The sequence below is a fragment of the Pantherophis guttatus genome, chromosome 5 (assembly GCF_059756535.1).
Source record: "Pantherophis guttatus breed Tessera chromosome 5, ASM5975653v1, whole genome shotgun sequence".
Taxonomy (NCBI): domain Eukaryota; kingdom Metazoa; phylum Chordata; class Lepidosauria; order Squamata; family Colubridae; genus Pantherophis; species Pantherophis guttatus.
Genome location: NC_142067.1, coordinates 26852787 through 26871391, shown reverse-complemented (window position 1 = coordinate 26871391; position 18605 = coordinate 26852787). Strand labels below are relative to the sequence as shown.

At 36.3% G+C, this 18605-nt stretch overlaps 1 protein-coding gene across 4 annotated transcripts in view; it reads right to left on the bottom strand.

Moving 5' to 3' along the window:
* Positions 1-18605, bottom strand: part of NBEA (neurobeachin) — a 365883-nt gene that overhangs the window by 203449 nt on the left and 143829 nt on the right. For all 4 annotated transcript variants that reach the window (XM_087894770.1, XM_087894771.1, XM_087894772.1 and 1 more), the window contains one exon: positions 1396-1460. In XM_087894770.1, coding sequence (XP_087750896.1) covers positions 1396-1460 — 65 coding nt within the window. The remainder of the gene's footprint in view (positions 1-1395; positions 1461-18605) is intronic.

The following is an 18605-nucleotide window of genomic DNA, read 5'->3' as shown; positions in this document are numbered from 1 at the left end:
ATATCTATAGAGATGTATAGATACAGATGATATATACAGTACTTATTGATATAGAGGATATATGGAGATATAGATATAAATATAGAGGAATGTATGTAGAAAAATCAGTGATTATTGCTGTAATTATTGTTTGATTAGCATTTTAAAGAAGGAACACAAAACTGAGATTTGTTCAGTGCCTACAAAACAGTAATCAAGTCTTCTAGCATAAATTCTCCTATAGTCAGAAAAAATGTCTATATAACAAACGTTAGAAGCCATTACATTTTAGGAACAAGAAAAACATGTTTCTTTTTTAATTAATGTACATTCTATATCCAGATATTATTAATAATGTTAACCTTAGCTGTGGTTACTGATTTCTACCAATATTTCTAACCAATATTACTACTTAATTCATATAGATATTAGCACGGGAAAGCTGTATTACTTCTTCATTCAAAAATCAAATTAAAACATTTGCACAAAAAGATTATTCATATTTCCTCACAGTTAAAATAAAATAAATGCATATCTCTGAGTGAATCCTGCAAGAATATTACAAAATATATCTATCAGAAAGACTACTGTTATAAATTAAATATTTCTTACAGCATGTTGTTTCATAAATTTGAATCTTATCATTTGATAATTGCAAATAATATTTTAAGTTACAGAACAAATGAGAAAGCAGAGGCTTTTAGAAATTCTCAAAACAGCTGCTACCATTTTTTCACGTCTACATATAATGATGCAAATAATATATTAGTGCATCAAATAAACAAAAATGCTGTAGATAATTACTAATATTTAAATAGTTCTTAAGTTTAAAAAAGATAATTTTATTTTTTCCTTAATAATAACGGAACACTAAACTTACTATGTTGAGAGTATAATGTTACAGTATTATGAAGAAAACTAACAGAATTAGATTGCATCCAGAATGTTAACTCTTTCCATAATACCATAGCACACATAAAATTTCTATCTGATGTTAAAGTACCTGAAAATAGCATTGGGAATTATGATAAAAAGAGCACTTCCTCCTTATTGCATAAAAACACTATGAACAGGAAGCTCCAAAGCAGATGGAGTGACAGATGGATTATAGATTGGGTTACTCAGAATCTGTTTAAAAAAAAAAAACCTGTGCTGCCCTTGTAAGATGATGTTCAGTTCTCACATAAATCTTATAACTATTGCATAGGTATTCTTAAAAAAATAAACATAAGAGTTCATTGTTTCAACATTTCATGTATAAACAAATTGAGTATTTATGCCTAACATCTCTACTGTAAAATTCTTTAATTAAAATATTTCATTCTCTGGTATTTTTGTAGCAGATGGTGAAGATATTATTGTCTAATGGAATTAAATACAAAATGACTACTGGTCCAAAGATTTTAAATGAATTACCTTCCTTCATTGATGAGCTCAATAAAAGCAAGTCCAGCATTCTTCTGAATAGAATTTTGCCATTCCTAAAGGAGAGGAGGAAAAAACCCTACGTTTTAGAAAGTGGCAATTCTTCTGAAAATGTAACTATTTTTATTAATTTAAAATATTCAGAATTTTTATTTACATTATTTTTATAGACACTATAGTTTATTGAGATGTAATGCAGTACTGTGCATTGTTCAAGGGCATTAGATATTTTTTTTTATTTTTATTGAAAAGTTTTATGAAAAATACAAACATTTTCACCCCCCCACCCTTCCCCCCTCAACCCCCCCTCCCCTTCCCACCCTCCCTTCCCCTTCCTCCCCCCACCCGCCTCCCTAGACTTCCCAGAACGAGCACAGGGTATAGCATTCACAAACCAAGAACTAAAATGTGCTAACAAATTATTACATTTCATATTTTCCCTAGGTCCTTAACTCCTTATAACTCAGAAAAAACAAACATAAACTACTTAATATTATTTCATTCATAAGCTATATGAATCTTCTTATTTGGATACTTCTTCTGTATGTAATCAATCCATTTTCTCCATTCCAATATATATCTCTCATTTGAATGGTCTTTAAGGTATGATGAAATTTTTGCCATTTCCGCCAAATGCACAACTTTTAATGTCCATTCCTCAATAGTAGGTGGATCTTCCTTCTTCCAGTACTGTGCCACCAGTAATCTGGCAGCTGTTATTAAGTTCAAAACCAGCTTAGTCTCTATTACAGTACAATCCATAACTATTCCCAACAGAAAAAACTGTGGTGTAAATTTAATTTTTTTCTTCAAAATATTTTGAATAATCCACCATATTTTTATCCAAAAAGCCTTAATCTTTTTACATGTCCACCATATATGAAAATATGTAGCATCTTCACACTCACATCGCCAACACTTGGGTTGTAAATTTGGATACATACAAGCTAGTTTTTTTGGGTCTAAATGCCATCTATAAAACATTTTGTAAAAATTCTCCCTTAAATTTTGTGCTTGTGTAAATCTTACATTTCTAACCCATATCTTTTCCCATGTTTCCATCATTATTGGTTCACCTACATTTTGTGCCCATTTTATCATACAATCCTTGACTAAGTCTGTTTCTGAATCTATTTCCAATAATGCATTGTACAACCTTTTTATGTGCATTTGACCTTCATCTCTTATTTGCTTTATCAAATTCTCATCCTGCTGCAAAATACCAATTTTTTGATCTTCTCTCCATCTGGCCAGCAGTTGTCCATATTGAAACCAAGTCTTAATAATCCCTTCTTCTTTTAATTGTTCCATGGATTTTAACTGTAGTCTGACTCCTTCCTTATAAAGGAGTTCCTTATATGTAATCTTATCTTGCTTTTGCTCTAAATTTATGTTCTCTATCGCGTGTCTGGGTACTGTCCATATTGGTAACCTATCATTTAGTTTATATTTATACTTTTTCCAGACACGCAATAGAGCATTTCTTAATATATGACTTTTAAAAGTCTTATCTACTTTCTTATCATACACTAAGTAAGCATGCCAGCCATAAACCAAACCATATCCTTCAATATTCAGTATCTTTTCCTCCGTTAAGTTTATCCAATCTGTGATTGCTGAGAGGGCAGCAGCTTCATAATACAATCTTAAATTGGGCATCTTAAGACCACCTCTTTCTCTAGTATCTTGCAATATCTTTTGTTTGACTCGTGGTTTCTTCCCTGCCCACACAAACTTATTTATGCCCTTCTGCCATTCCTTCAAATTCTCATCTTTTTTAAGTATTGGTATCATTTGAAAAAGAAATAGAAATTTTGGTAAAATATTCATTTTTACAGCAGCTATCCTTCCCAGCAAAGACAGTTGTAGTTTTTTCCAGTTGTCCAACTCTTTCTGCCTTGTTCCTTTTTCTATATTAAAAACATCTGTTAAACCACCATTAACTATTATTTGCGCTGTTTGTTTTTGATATATTGTCTTAATAGATTGTACAAATTGTTCTCCAAATTGCATCCTTTCTATTAGTTTAAGTAAAAATTGCCAATTCAATCTATCAAAGGCTTTCTCAGCATCCAAGAACACAAGCACTGCGGGGACCTGGTTGTTCCTTCCCAAATACTCTAATAAGTTAACAATTTGCCTTACATTACCCTTCATTTGTCTACCATTTATAAAACCAGTTTGATCATGGTGAATCATTTGCTGCATGACTGTCATTAATCTATTTGCCAAATTTTTTGCAAATATCTTATAGTCTGTATTTAATAATGAAATTGGCCTATAATTTTTAGGATCTGTATCGTCATGCCCTTCTTTTGGGATCAATGAAATAAATGCTGTCTTCCAAGTTGGAGGTACCTCTCCTCCCTGTTGTATATTGTTAAATAATTCTTTCAGTGGTTCTATCATTTCCTCCTGTAAGGTTTTATAGTAAATAGCCGTCAAACCGTCCGTCCCAGGAGCTTTACCCACTTTCAGCTGCTTAATTGCTAACGCAATTTCCTCAGAAGTTATCGATTGATTTAAACTATCCCTCTGCTCATTTGAAATTGTATAAATATTCTCTTTCTGCAAATATCTATCTATATCTATATCTTTAATTTTATCACCAGTATACAGCCTCGAATAAAACTCTAAAAAAGATTTTTTAATCAATTGTTGCTCATAAACCTCTTTACCCTTATATTTTATTCTCTCTATTGTCCTTGATTTTTGCTTTTTCCTTAACAAATATGCTAACCACCTGCCTGGTTTATTGGCATTGTAAAAAGTATTATGTTTTGCATATCTTAAATTAGTTGCCACTTGATCTGCTATTAACATATTAAATTGACCTTTCAATAAATTGATTGCCTCTTTAATTTTCTTATCTGTTGGATTAGCTACTAAAGCCCGTTCCTGTTTACTAATCTCATCTTCTAATTCTTTTCTTTTTGTCCCCTGTTTCTTGTCACTGCGTTATTTTATTTACCAGCTGAGCTCATTATTTCTGGACTGTCAGAGTCTCCGTAGCTTGCCAACTTCTTATCAGTAAGCTACGTGTTTCCGTATCCACCCACATTCCTTCACTTGCTTCTCACTCCTTTCTTTGTTCTCTTGCCAGAGGTCCGGCTAAGAGATAGCCGGCCCGAATTACTTTCAAAAATGTAACAATTAACTTTTCTTAGTTAGTGAGGTGTTTTATTTTCTTTATAACAAATAAATGAGTTTTATTAGAAACCTTCCTTCGCGTTTCTTTTCAGATTATTGAAACAAGGATAAGCCACGATCCATCTCCTCCAAACCAGGGTAATTAGTCCCAGAGCCAAACATGGGATTAATAAATGCCCTGACATTCTGATAGCACGAGGATGGTCTGATTTATGGCTTTTTCCTTGTTTTTGTTACTTCTGATAAGAGCGCATAGGCAATTAGTTTTTAGCTACTGAGGTACGCTAATTATATTGCTGAGATGCCGAAACAGAAGAAAAAAGGCAAAATGAAACCAAGACCACTCTTCGTAAATGATTTGATTGATCTTTCCAACGAAGAGGTGGCAGACAGGAGGTTTCCAGATTTCCAGCCCCTTACTACAGCCACACGCCTGGAACGAGAAGAAGCCGTGGGAACAGAAATGGATGGAGATAAGACAGAAGCTGTTTTTGAAGATGATGATTTACGACTGAGGTCAGTAACATTTTCTTCTGATCTTCCAAGCTCTGAAAAAGTCTCCCCAGAACCTTCTGAATTTGTAAAGCTCGGTGCAAGCACTGCTGAGCAAAATTCCTCCCACGCAGAGAGAGAAACAATTCATTATTCTCCTCGAAGCTCTAAGCTCACCCTGGATCAGCTGGCCATGAAAGCCTATCGTGACCGTATAAAACTCTACGAACAGCAGCTATCCCAGGCAAAAATGGCTATATCTATGCTTGAGCAAGATATGGGAGATAACTTAAGATTTTCAAAAGAGGCCATCTTGTCTTCTTGCTCAGAGCCAAAGACACTCCCCCTGGTGGATTCTGTGTCAGGCCAATTAAGGCAAAGAGCACTGCATACGTCACATGAAAGTCTCCCTGATCAAGTTACACATGTCTTACATAACCACTCCTACTCTAAAGCATACAATGCCCCGTATGCAAAGCTGCCCAAAGGTGCAGCACCATCTGCTGGCAAAAGTAATTTACTACAGGAAGCTGAAATGCCACAAGTGTTTCCACAGGCCCAAACTCAAACACCCCCTGGCGGTGTTGGTGTCCTTTTAGATGGAACAAAGCAAAGGCAAATGATTGCATCTCCAGCAGGTCATGCCAATATTGCAGATCAAGCACAAATGGCAACTGGAATACAGCAGATTCCAGTGCATCAGCCACAGCAGCTACAAATGCCTGCATATGTGCCCCAGCCACAAGTGCAAATAGGGCCACCTCCTGGCCCACCTCCAATGGCACAACCAAGACCATTTTTAGGTCCACAACAGGCACAGCAAATACCACAGGCATTTCTGCCAGCACAGCCAGCATACCAAGTGCAGGCCCCTTACCACGCATTTTCTGTCTCTCCACTAACTGGTGAGTCAAAACTAAAAATGTCTGAACTCCACGGTTCGAGATTGAAACCTGGTGAACAAATTGGAGGACATTTGACCAAACTGAAAGGTCTGAGAACAGAATTGAGAGAAAGAGGCCATAACATTGAAGATATTCAAATGATCAGCATCATTATTAACTCTTTGAATTATGAATGGAAAGATGCTGTTACAAAAATTAACCAAGTCCCAATTGCTCAACGCACAGTGGACAATGTCTGTAGACTTTTAATTGAAGAAGAGGCATTCATGCTAGCCACACCACACTTGAGAGGACCACCCGCATCAAGAGCTCCAGCTAGGCGCCCCTTCCGAGGAAGGACCTACGCTCCAAGGATGCCAAGATGCTACACCTGCAATCGTGTGGGACATGCCACCCGGGATTGTCCCCAACGAGTTCCAGCTCCCGTCACGCACCAGCCCAGAGGAACAGATTCCAGAGGCAGAGGCAGAGGCGGAAGACAAGGTCGTCGTGGTCCCCGGCGTGATCCACAAACTCCACTCGCCACATTGGCTTTAACCAATGATCCACAACCTCAACCAGAGTATGACAGACGACTCCTGTGGACTTTGGACAGTGGTGCAGCATTGCATGTTACCTACAGAAAAGAACTTTTCACAGAAATGCACGAGCCTGAACCTGAACTACGTGAACTTTATTCTTTCTCCAATCATCCTTGTCAGGTCAAAGGAAAAGGAACTGTTTATGTTGAAGAGCTCGATGCATTCATTCCTGATGTTTATTACATACCAACAGCAACCAGCAATTTGCTTAGTCAGTGTCACTTGTCTAGAATGTTAAAGTTCCAAGTTCACCACCTTGAAAAAGCAAGTTACATAGTTAAAGATGGAGATATTGTTGCTGAAACCATATTAATTGGTGGTGTTTATTACTTAAAGCCAAAGCCTAAAACACAAACACAGGCAAATATGCAAACTCCAAAAAGGGAAGGCACAGGCCCAGATAGAGATGCTCCAGTGAGAGATCCTGTTGCTACCCCTAAGGCTCCTAAAGCCAACAAAAATAGAATTGGTAAACAGGTTGCTCAGAGCAAGCCTGAGGTTCCCCATAAAAATGTTAATGTTGAGAATTCACTAACAGGTAAACCTTTGCATTCCAGGTGTATCCACAAATGGCATAGAAGATTGGGGCATGCCAGTTTCCGTGTTCTGAGGAAGATGCCGGAGTTCGCAAAAGGTTTGGATCTAAAGGGGTGTAAGGTGTTTTTGGATTGTGCTGTATGCAAGAAGGCCAAATCCAAAGCAGCAGCCATTCCCAAACGCGCTACACGCCTGTCAACACGCATTTTTGATTTGGTTCACATTGACATAGTTGGTCCATTCCCGCCATCATTTGGTGGTAGAAAATATTTTCTAACAATTGTTGATAATTATTCTAGATATGGATATGTATATCCTATGAAAGAAAAATCAGAGACTTTTCAGATCTTTAAAGACTTTGCAACCCTTGTTTCTACCCAACACCAAGTTCGCATCGCCAGAATCCAGAGTGATCGTGGTGCCGAGTTCATGTCTCAGCGTTTCCAGGACTGGATGCGTAAGAATGGAATTATTCATCAGACGTCGGCGCCTTACACACCGGCTCATAATGGAGTCGCAGAACGAAGACAAGGGGTACTGCAAACCATGATGCGTTGTCTCCTAGAAGACGCCAACCTTGATATTATATACTGGGGTGAAGCTATAAAATATGCAAATTACATTGTAAACCGTACTTGGAGCAGTGTAACAAATCAGACTCCTTTCTTCATGTTGTATGGCTACAAGCCTGATCTTAAAAACATCCATATTTTTGGTTCATACGCTATGGTGAACATTCCCTTAGCTCAAAGAAGAAAAGGAGGTCCAGCAGCAAAGAGACTGAGATTTATGGGTATTGATGATAATTCAAAGTGGAGCAAATTTATTGACTCTAAACATGTAATTGTGATTTCCCAATCTGCTAATTTTGAAGAAGATATTGACTGGTCCAGGATTCATTCCAATGATCCTGGAGTTTATTTTCCCAGAGATGATACTGCTGATGCCACGCAGATTGATGATCAAGATTCCACTGATTCTTCTCAACCCGATGTTCCGTCTTCGCAAGCCGCGGATGCTGACGCTAGCGACGAAAGTGAGGACGAGGACGAAGAAGAAGAAGACTGGACAGTTGTCCCGAGACGTTCCAAGAGGGCCACAAAAGGGATCCCTCCACAACGATATTCTTGGCAACTGACAAAAGCACCCTTGCCTTTGATTTGCAATGTTACACTTCCACCTGATAATTTCACACAAATCAAGCAGCTCCCTGATTCAGAGCAAGACAAATGGTATGAAGCAATGCAGGTTGAAATGGACAGTCTAAAGAAACTTAAAGTATTTACACCTGCAAAACCTCTAGCAAACAAAAAGGTCATTGGCACTCGATGGGTCTACAGAATCAAAAAGAAACCAAATGGTGAGTCATTATACAAAGCCAGACTTGTAGCTCAGGGTTTCGCTCAACGTTATCCTGAGGACTACACAAATACCTACTCACCGACAGTCAGAACTGAGAGTGTAAAAATTGCTTTAGCAACTGCAACTATCCTTGGTTTAGAAGTTTTCCAATTTGATGTTGACACGGCTTATCTACATGCAGACCTAGACGAAGAGATCTACGTGAGAAGTCCTCCAGGATTCCGACAGCAAGAAGGGGATACCTGGTTCCTAAACAAAAGTCTCTATGGTCTGAAACAATCTGGTTTAATGTGGTACTTATGTCTTACTGACAAACTAAATTCAATGGGCTTTATTAAGTCCGAAACTGATGAGTGCGTGTTCACAAAAAGATCTAACAATGCATATGAGATAGTTCTTGTTTATGTTGATGATATTGTTTATATTGGTCCAAATAAGCAAATGAGTGAAATTTTTGCCAAAGCTTTGCAGAGATACTTCACATTGAAATCATTAGGTCACATTAGCACTTATTTAGGTGTTCAGATTGAAAAAACACAGAAGGGGTTTAGTCTTTCACAAGAAGATAAAATTGAACAAATTTTGCATCATTGCAACATAAAGGATGCTAACACAACAAAGACACCCATGCAAACAGATTTTCACAACTTGACACAAGAAGAAAGTCCTGAGTTCGAGGATCAAACACTTTATCGTTCAGTCATAGGGTCACTATTGTACATTAGTAGTTGGACCAGACCCGACATTGCACTTAGTGTTAATCTCTTATCACGACACGTAGGTAAAGCAAAACAGTTTCACTGGACATGTATTAAGAAATTACTGAGATACCTAAAATACACCAAACACATGAAGTTATTGTTAGAACCAACACATACTGATTATGCAGAATTATGTTGTTATGCAGATTCTGATTGGGCAAGTGATAAGAAATCACGTAAAAGTACTTCAGGTTATATGATGTTCTTAAATGGATGTCCTGTTTATTGGCAAGTACGTAAACAGAATTTTGTTTCTTGTTCATCTACTGAAGCTGAATATGCTTGTGTTTCAGATGCATGTAATTCTCTAACTTGGTTTGATGCTTTAGTCACAGATATCTGGACACACCCGATCCGACCGATCACAGTGATGGAAGACAATGAATCGGTGGTTTATATTTCTGAATCTCATTTTACAGGTTCTAGGTCCAGACACATTGACATTCGTTACCAAAACATAAAGCATTTAGTGAAAAAAGGTTTTGTCAAAATGCAATATGTATCTACACATGATCAAATTGCTGATATGCTCAACAAACCACTTCCAGCAGCTCAACACGAGTATCTGCGTGAGAAGATGTGCCTTATTTGATGATGAACTGATATTCGCTCAACTGGCAAAAGAAGGGGAATGTCACTGCGTTATTTTATTTACCAGCTGAGCTCATTATTTCTGGACTGTCAGAGTCTCCGTAGCTTGCCAACTTCTTATCAGTAAGCTACGTGTTTCCGTATCCACCCACATTCCTTCACTTGCTTCTCACTCCTTTCTTTGTTCTCTTGCCAGAGGTCCGGCTAAGAGATAGCCGGCCCGAATTACTTTCAAAAATGTAACAATTAACTTTTCTTAGTTAGTGAGGTGTTTTATTTTCTTTATAACAAATAAATGAGTTTTATTAGAAACCTTCCTTCGCGTTTCTTTTCAGATTATTGAAACAAGGATAAGCCACGATCCATCTCCTCCAAACCAGGGTAATTAGTCCCAGAGCCAAACATGGGATTAATAAATGCCCTGACATTTCTTTCTATATTTATTATTCAAATATATCAAAATTCCTCGCATATATGCCTTACTTGCATCCCATACCATTTCCATCGATGTGCCCTTTTGCATATTCATAACAAAAAATTCTTTCATAAATTTTTTACACTCTTTTACATTTTCTTCATACCTAAACAAATTATCATTTAACCTCCAGGACCTCCTAGGCCCTTTCTCATACTCCAATTCCAGCCAAACTGGACTGTGGTCTGTCAATGTTCTTGAGCAAATCTTCATATTTTTCACCCTGGATAAAAGATCGCTAGTAATTAATATAAAATCAATCCTTGAAAAGGATTGATGTCTATCTGAAAAAAAAGTAAAATCTTTTTCTTCCAGGTTTCTTTCACGCCAGATATCTCTCAACTCCCAGTCATCCATCATTTCCCAAAACGCTTTGGGCAATTTTGCTCTTGTTGACACATTTTGTTTAGGTCCCATCTTGTCTTTTTTAACATCCAAAACACCATTCCAGTCGCCTAACAGGATACAAGTTTTATATGCCCAGTGTGTCAATTTTGAATGTAGTAAATTATAAAAGTTTTCTTGTTGTTGATTCGGGGCATAAACTCCGATTGCAAGTATTTTTTCTCCTTTTACTAAAAGTTCTATCACTAAAAATCTGCCTTGATCGTCTGCTTCAATTAATTTAGCAACTAAGTCTCTTTTCAAATATATAACTATACCATTTTTCTTTTCTGGTGCTGCTGCTACGTAAGATGTACCAAGTCTTGCATTAATCAGATATTTTTGATCTTGTATTCTTATATGAGTCTCTTGTAAACAAATTACTTCATTCTTAAATTGCTTAAGATAGTGAAATATTTTTCTTCTTTTCTGTGGAGAATTCAAGCCATTAACGTTCCAAGTCAAAAATCTAGTTCCCATCTCTGGGCTTTTGGAGCCTCTGAAGCAAGTCCTGATGCTCTGATCTCATTTGAGTTTTAGGTCTTGCTCCCCCCCACTGCTCCTGTTCTAGTAGTATCTTGAATCATTTCTTGAGTTGCCATCTGGGATTGTTGCTGTCTTAATTCTTCCTTGAGTCTAGCTGTCACCGATCTGGTCTGTCTTTGATCCTTTGGTAACTGCGAGAAATCAATCAGCGCCAACTCTTGAGTAGCCATTTGAATTTGTATTTCTTCTTGATCAGCCAAAGCTCCCCCCTGAACTACTGTCAAGAGCTCTTCTGTCTCAGCTTCCATTACTTCTTTCTTTCTTTTGCCTTCTGGTGATTTAGTTGATTTGGGTGTGCCAGCCTTTAATACATTAGTATGAAAGTCTCTTGCTTTCCAAATTGTGTTAAGCCGATATCTCTCTCCTGAATAAGTCACCACTAGTCCAGTTGGCACCTCCCATCTGTACTGTATCTGACGTTTTCTCAGTTCATCCACCAGAAAGGCATACTCCCTTCTAGCTCTCAAGATCTTAGGGGGGATTTCTTTCATTGTCATTACTTCCTGGCCTTCCACCCGAAGCTTGTTTTTAAAAGTAGCCTGTAAAATTTCGTTGCGTACTCTCCTTGTAGTAAAATATATCACAATGTCTCTTGGTAGATGTTTCTGTCTAGCAATCCAGGAGTTAACACGGTACAGCTTGTCCATCTGCCAGCCCAGATCATTTTTGGACTCCCCCACCAGCGGTGCCAATGCCTCAGACATCATTTCTCTCAAATTCTCTTGTTTATTCTCCTTCACCCCTCTAAATCTTAAAGCAAATTCCATATCTCTGTATTGTACCATTACTACATCGTCTTCAGCCCTTTGAATTCTGTTTTGAGCTTCTCCTATTTTGCTATCCAACATTCCAGAAGATTGTTTAATTTCCTCAACTCTGTTATCCACCATCTCCATATTGCTTGCCAGACACTTAAATGCCATTAATATATCATCCCTAATCCCCTGATTGCGAATTGCAATCTCATCTGACACAGCCTGTATCTTTTCATTAGTTTCCTTAATTTTTTCATTAGTTTCCTTAATTTTTTCATCAATCACATCAACAATTTTATTTTGGGTGATTTGGAGAGCTTGTTGCAACATTTCCAACGTTAAAGTCTGTGGATCCGCTGGAGGAGCAGAAACTTGTGATCTAGGAATATGAGCTGGGGAGCTACCAGCACTCCCAGTTCCTTTAGTAGGAACAGTTTTTACAGACTTTGAGGCCATTTCCAGTTTGAAATTAGTCTTTATATTTAATCAGAGTCAAAAAGAAGAGTTCCTCAAAAGATTTCCCAATGTTAATTAACGTTTAAAATCCTCCTTCTGTCAGCACAAAAGCTTTTTTTTTTCCCCAAGCGAAGGGCTGCCAGCAAAACGAAACTTTTCCTGTAACTTTCCGTTTCCCTCGCCCTTTCAAGCTTCAATCGCCATATTGTTGCAAAGTACTAAGTGATTACTTCTGAAGGAGGCTCTAGGCATTGGAGTTAGGTAAAAAATACTTGCAGTCTGATTTCTCCTTGCTCGTTCTGCCTGCTGTTAGTTCAAGTTGTTAATTCCCTCATTTCCATTCAGCAAGATTGGTCGCGGCTTCTAATTCCGCTAATTAGCTAATTAGCGGAGACGTCCCTGGTCTGGAGCGGCTTGACAGGCTTTTAGGGAACGCGCGCCCTTCGCGCCCCAGGATTTTTCCTAGGGTTCGGGGGGGTTCTACCTCCACCTGCCTGCTCTTCTCTCTCCCCTTTGCCCGGGGGGAGAATTTCAAGCCTCCAGACAGCGTTTGTCGGCTGTTCTGGGGCTTTAACGGAGCCAGGGAGCAGACGCTCTCAAAAGAACGTCTTTCAAAGCTCGCGGAGCCAGCGGAAGTCGGCATTAGATATTTAAATCCAAAATAATAGACCCACTTGTGAAGTTTTCTTTTGATCATCATTAAAAAAACTTTGCTGATGAATTTTCAAATAATAAATTTTTAAATCACACATTTTATAAAATTTTAGAAAATAAATATATTTATTTTTATAGTTCAGTTTTGTATGAAATTCTAAAAATGATAAAATTATATTCTACTTAGTTTCCATAACCAGACTTGACAGTAGATAGTGGTCCTTTAAAAATTTAATCTCTTCCTCAGAACTTGGTAGAAGACTGTCAAATATGATTTATCTAGAGTATAGACTTCAATGCTGAGAAAGGCAGGGCTTATATATTGAAACTACGATCCAATATTGAAACTCTAAGCTTTGTCTCCCGGCCATCTTGATTCAATGGATATTTTGCTGGCTTCTTGCTGGCTTTCTAAAGCAGAGGAGACATATCTGGATATCTATTCTCTTTAAGAAACATATTAACTGTTTTCCTTTCTTACAACAGTTTACAAGAGAACTATAACATATAAAATTATTTGAATTATAATTTAGTGCTATGAGTCATTCTCTAGTGAAATCAATAGAGATTTGCAAGCTAGTAATGTCATTTGATTCCAACAAAGAGTTGCCATATAGTTGGTACAAACAAGCCAACTAATCATACTTACATTTAACCTAAATTTAAAACCAGAAGACCAGGTGGCCGCCGCGTAAGTACGTGTTGGAAACCAGAAGATCTGCTTTTCCAGTTTATGGCACATGCACGCGCACTCCTGTTTCGGCACTCATTGTCGAAAAGGTTCACACACGCTCCCGTTTCAGCACTTGATGCTGAAAAGGTTTACCAACACTTATCTAGCTGTTTTTTAATGCAGAGGTTAAACACTCTTATCTTAAGTCAACTGTATTTCCAATCTTCCGAAGATTTAATTTAGAAAACTAGCCATAACGTGGATTTTTCTAATCATATTTTTAACTTCTCCAAAAAATATTTCAATAGAGTTTAGGCATATTATGAAAAACAATAGGGCAATATGCTTATCTCAAGTTCCTAAGGCAGAACACACAAAATAGGGCATATTTCTTTCTGTTGAATTTAAAAACAAAAAGAAAAAAAAATGAATAACCTTAGTTCCTGCTATCTCAGGCTGTCTCAACACCAGCTCCAAGACTATTTCTGTTTGCAGAGATAGAATGATTACTGTACAATGGGCTAGAGAATATACCAGAATATATGTGATTCAGGAAGAGGTAGTGTTTGATTCCATGTTTTTAACTAATCTGCTAACATCCAATGACATTCCCAAAGTATTTCAAATATGTCATTTCCAACTATTTTATTTTTCCCACATCGTCACTTAAAACAGAGTAAGGAATAAGATACTAATAGATCAGGAGCCAGTTCCATCATTGCAATTCCTCCTGACAGATAGGTTTATATGTGTCCTGGCCTCATGAACAGCAGCTTCTTATCTGGGTTATTAGCATACTAAATATGTCAAACTAATTTCATGGTCATAAATATAGTCCAAGGTTAGAACCAAAAGCAAGTTCACTGTCCAAAGAGCAAGTAAATAAGGAAGTCCAAAGCAAAGTCACAATGAAATGTCAGATACTTTTTTCTTTCTTTCTTTTTTAGCCACAAGAGTTACAAATTCCACTCCCACTGGAATCAGCTAGCCAAGAGTTGTGGGGAATCAAGAAAATGATAGACTGGAAGTTCAGGGGAAAAAAGAAGCTTACAAGATATATTGTGAACAGTTCATACTTGATTTTCCAAGGTCAGATTGTCTCAAAGGTATTTTTCCCAAGCACTTTCTTGGGGTTTTTTTGTCCTTTGAAAACATTTTGCTTCTCCTATTTCTCTCTCCCTTGTCCTAAACACTTATTGATATGCCATAATCTTGATGGATCATGCATAATGTTCCTGGCCAATGGCAAAGCTATTCAGGCCACTACTTTCTGGGCCTCAAATGCTATATAATGTCATATAAGTATTTTAAATTCCTTCTGTATTTTAATTTTTATATCTATCACGTAGTGATTGAAAGTTTTCATTATTTAGATTATTACACTAATTTTAAATATTATATTTCTCTTTTTAATGTAAGATGCTTTAGATTCTGAAAATAAATAATAAATAAATAAATAATTGTTGTCTCCCTGTTTTACCCCCATTTGATAGTATTCTTGAGGTCTGGATGTGGTAAACTTCTTCTCTGGATAGGGATGATGGAATTTGTTGCAAGCTCGGCAGAGCTTCTAGGATCTGTAAGTATTGCATATTGCTCTTGGGATGCCCACCATGGTTACTGGTTTCATCTCAGGACAATTCTTGAGATACCATGATGAAAAAAAAAGGGGGTGGTGGTGAGGGAAGTTGAACTATTCAGCATGCAATTCATTAAAATCTCTTGTTTTGGGTTCAAATGTCAACTAATAGTTGCATTGCTTAAAATAGTACACGTGGTGTCTGAAGGTTGGATCAATCAAGAGGTTGATGCCAATTTCAGAATTAACTGATGTTTCTAAAACTGTTATATACCATGCCTCACAGTAATCTAATCTGGATGCATGAAGCATAATGATTAAGTCAGAGGAAAAAATGCAGCAGGCATAACAATACAAGCTATCATAAAGCATTATCTTCTTTCATCGTTTTCATCATATTGGAATATTACGGAGCAACACTATAAACAAGAACACAGTAAACAAGAACACAGTCAAGTTTTAACTCTGAAGTTTTCTTGAATATTGATGCCATGAGAAAATGACTTCTATTTAGTTATATGCCTTTATGACTACATGGAAGGACTTCATAGATGTTACTAGTTTGGGGATAGGAATTATTTATTTTTAATTTAAAATTAATTAAAATAATCTTGAATCACTTTTAAAAAAGCATATTAAACCAGCACCTGTCTCAAATTAACTCAATGTATTATGAGTCTATATCACTATATTAATGTTACTATCCAAACAGATTATTATATGGGTATTTCTTTCAAGTATTATCCTCAGCTTTAGAATAAGCGTTCAAAAATATAGTATAGTAGAATTATTTTACATTCTCTTCATGTGAATCTCATAGTAATTCTTATATATTATTATTTTTTAATTAGAAATCAAATACTTCTTAAATGTCCAAGTAACATTTCAAGGGTGATCTTATAGTAAATATGAAAGTAAACTTATTTTATCATTGGAACTGCAACTTTTTCCCTTTAGTGTTGTCACTTTATTAAAAAGTTTTGCTGAATATAAACTAGTTATGTTACCACAGCAAGAAAGTGCCTTTTTGTTAATCAGAAGAGGCATAAAATGTTGTAAATATATTTTAGCATCTCCAAACAGAATAAAGGAGCTATTTCTATACTTTAGCATCTGCTATATTAAACAATTATTATATTTAAGCCTGACACCTCCTTTATTTCTGCCACCAATGGGTCTAATAGAGATTTTTTTTTATTTTAATGTTGTTATTTACAATAGAAAAATGAAGAGCCATTTGAAATAGCATAATTATATTTGAATATATTACTACTTTGAACAGGAACATTTTACAAAAATCTGGAAATACTTAGAATCTATTGTAGTTCTTGAAGCAAAAAAGAAAAGAAATATTAATGAATATCAAATATGCTTTTAAAAAGGAAAACCAAACTTTGGGGGAAATGTCATGGTTTATTTCAGAAATCTACTACAAAACAGTATCACAGCTGTGACATATAAAACTAGACTATAGCAAACAAAGACTAGTTAATAAAGGACAGATCTTGTCAAAATAACCATCTTAATCTCACCCACCATTGAAAATTAACTCAATTCAAGTGTATTGAATATGTTGTTATTTATTGTAAATTTTCTAAAGACATTGAAGACCAAATGAATCTAAGTATGACCTCAGGCTCATATTTGGGAAATGCAGAGTGTTATTACACATGAAAGAAAACTATTGTAAAAGGACAATAGTAATCAAAATATAAAAAGAAAAGTGGTTTCTCAGTGTCGAATAATGCAGTATCCTTATAGGAGTTCCTGTAAAGCTTAAAGCAAATTTTTCACAAAGACATAATTCCTCTGGGGACAGTCTTGATTGCATATCCATCAGAGTCTAAAAACCTGCCCATATGAACTGAATTATCCATGACATGTACCTTCAGACGTTTGTAATGTGATATTTCATGTAAATTTAGACCATACCTTGGACATGAGCCGCTGGCAATGTTAAGTTTACTCAGGAGCTCAGATAAGAAAAAAAAATGACATCCTTGCTAATCTGTAGTCGTTAACATGGAATTTCCAAATAAAGAGCATAAAAGCATCTAATTTGCTGTAGCAAATGAAAAGAAAACAAACTTTGCATTTCCCTTTCCTTTTCAATGTCTACTATTACCCTAGTTTATATAAATAAACGTCTTCAAAAGCCTTCTCAATCATCTATCTTTTTGAAGATACATTTATCTTCAAAACAGACTGCTAACACAGATTGCAAAGTGCAATTAATTTTGAACAAAAAATCAAAATCTCAAACATTGTATCGCCAGTATTTGGGGTGAGGGGGGGAATAACGCTGTGAACTGTAGGCATTGTGTTTCTCTACCAACAAAAGGCTTTTTTTCTTACACAGGAAATTTCCCTCAATGGAAACAGAGGTGATATTTTACTTATCTTCCTTTCTCCCCACAATATTTATTCTTCCAAATGCCCCTAGATGCTTGGAGGAAACTTCAGCTCTGAGGAGAAGATACAAAAACTAGGGAGCTGGCAAAAATACATTCTTTTACTAAATGTAGTGATTAAACAGGCTTCAGTCAATAGGACTGAAAAGCCACAGAATCAATTCACAGAAAAACGCACTGAATGTTCAGAAGATTAAAAATATAAAGTTAAAACCTCAATGAAATGTTTCAATATGGAATCTAATGTTAGAAAAATATCAGGTTTTTTAAAGCCTCTAGTTTTATTTTGCTCTTATTTTAATAGCTAATAGTAGTTACTACTACTGCTTTTACAACTGGATTATATTGGTCTTGTAAAATATTTCTATAGACATACATGTTATTTAGCGACCACAATTGGGACTGGCAACTTGGTTATGATAGGCTGTTCAAAATAATCAGTGTGGAAGCATGGGACAGCATCTCTGTAATATCTGCAAGCCCAACGAGAATGTCTTACCTCTTTCCTGCAAAAAGAAGAATCTGTCTATATTGCAGATTGAACATTATTCATACAGCTGGCTGTATTCCAATTTATATGTATGTCTCATGCAGTTCATCCTTAACTACTTTTCTGTTCCACTATATATTTACCTTTTCATCCTCAAAAGCAAAATATTTTAAGAACCTCCTTTCCTGTCCACAGAATGAAATAATGCAGGTTTTTTTCTACCAGCTACTGTCATTCTAGACAAGTAGCCTATTTCCCAGGTAGACTGCTTCTGTGTACCACCAACTGAGAAAAAAAATGGATTAGATTATGTCCAAAGTATGTTCCAATTACCCTTGGCCTCTAGGACAAGAAGGACAGGATGTTGGAAGAGAGCCATCTTGGCTCTCTATATCCTAA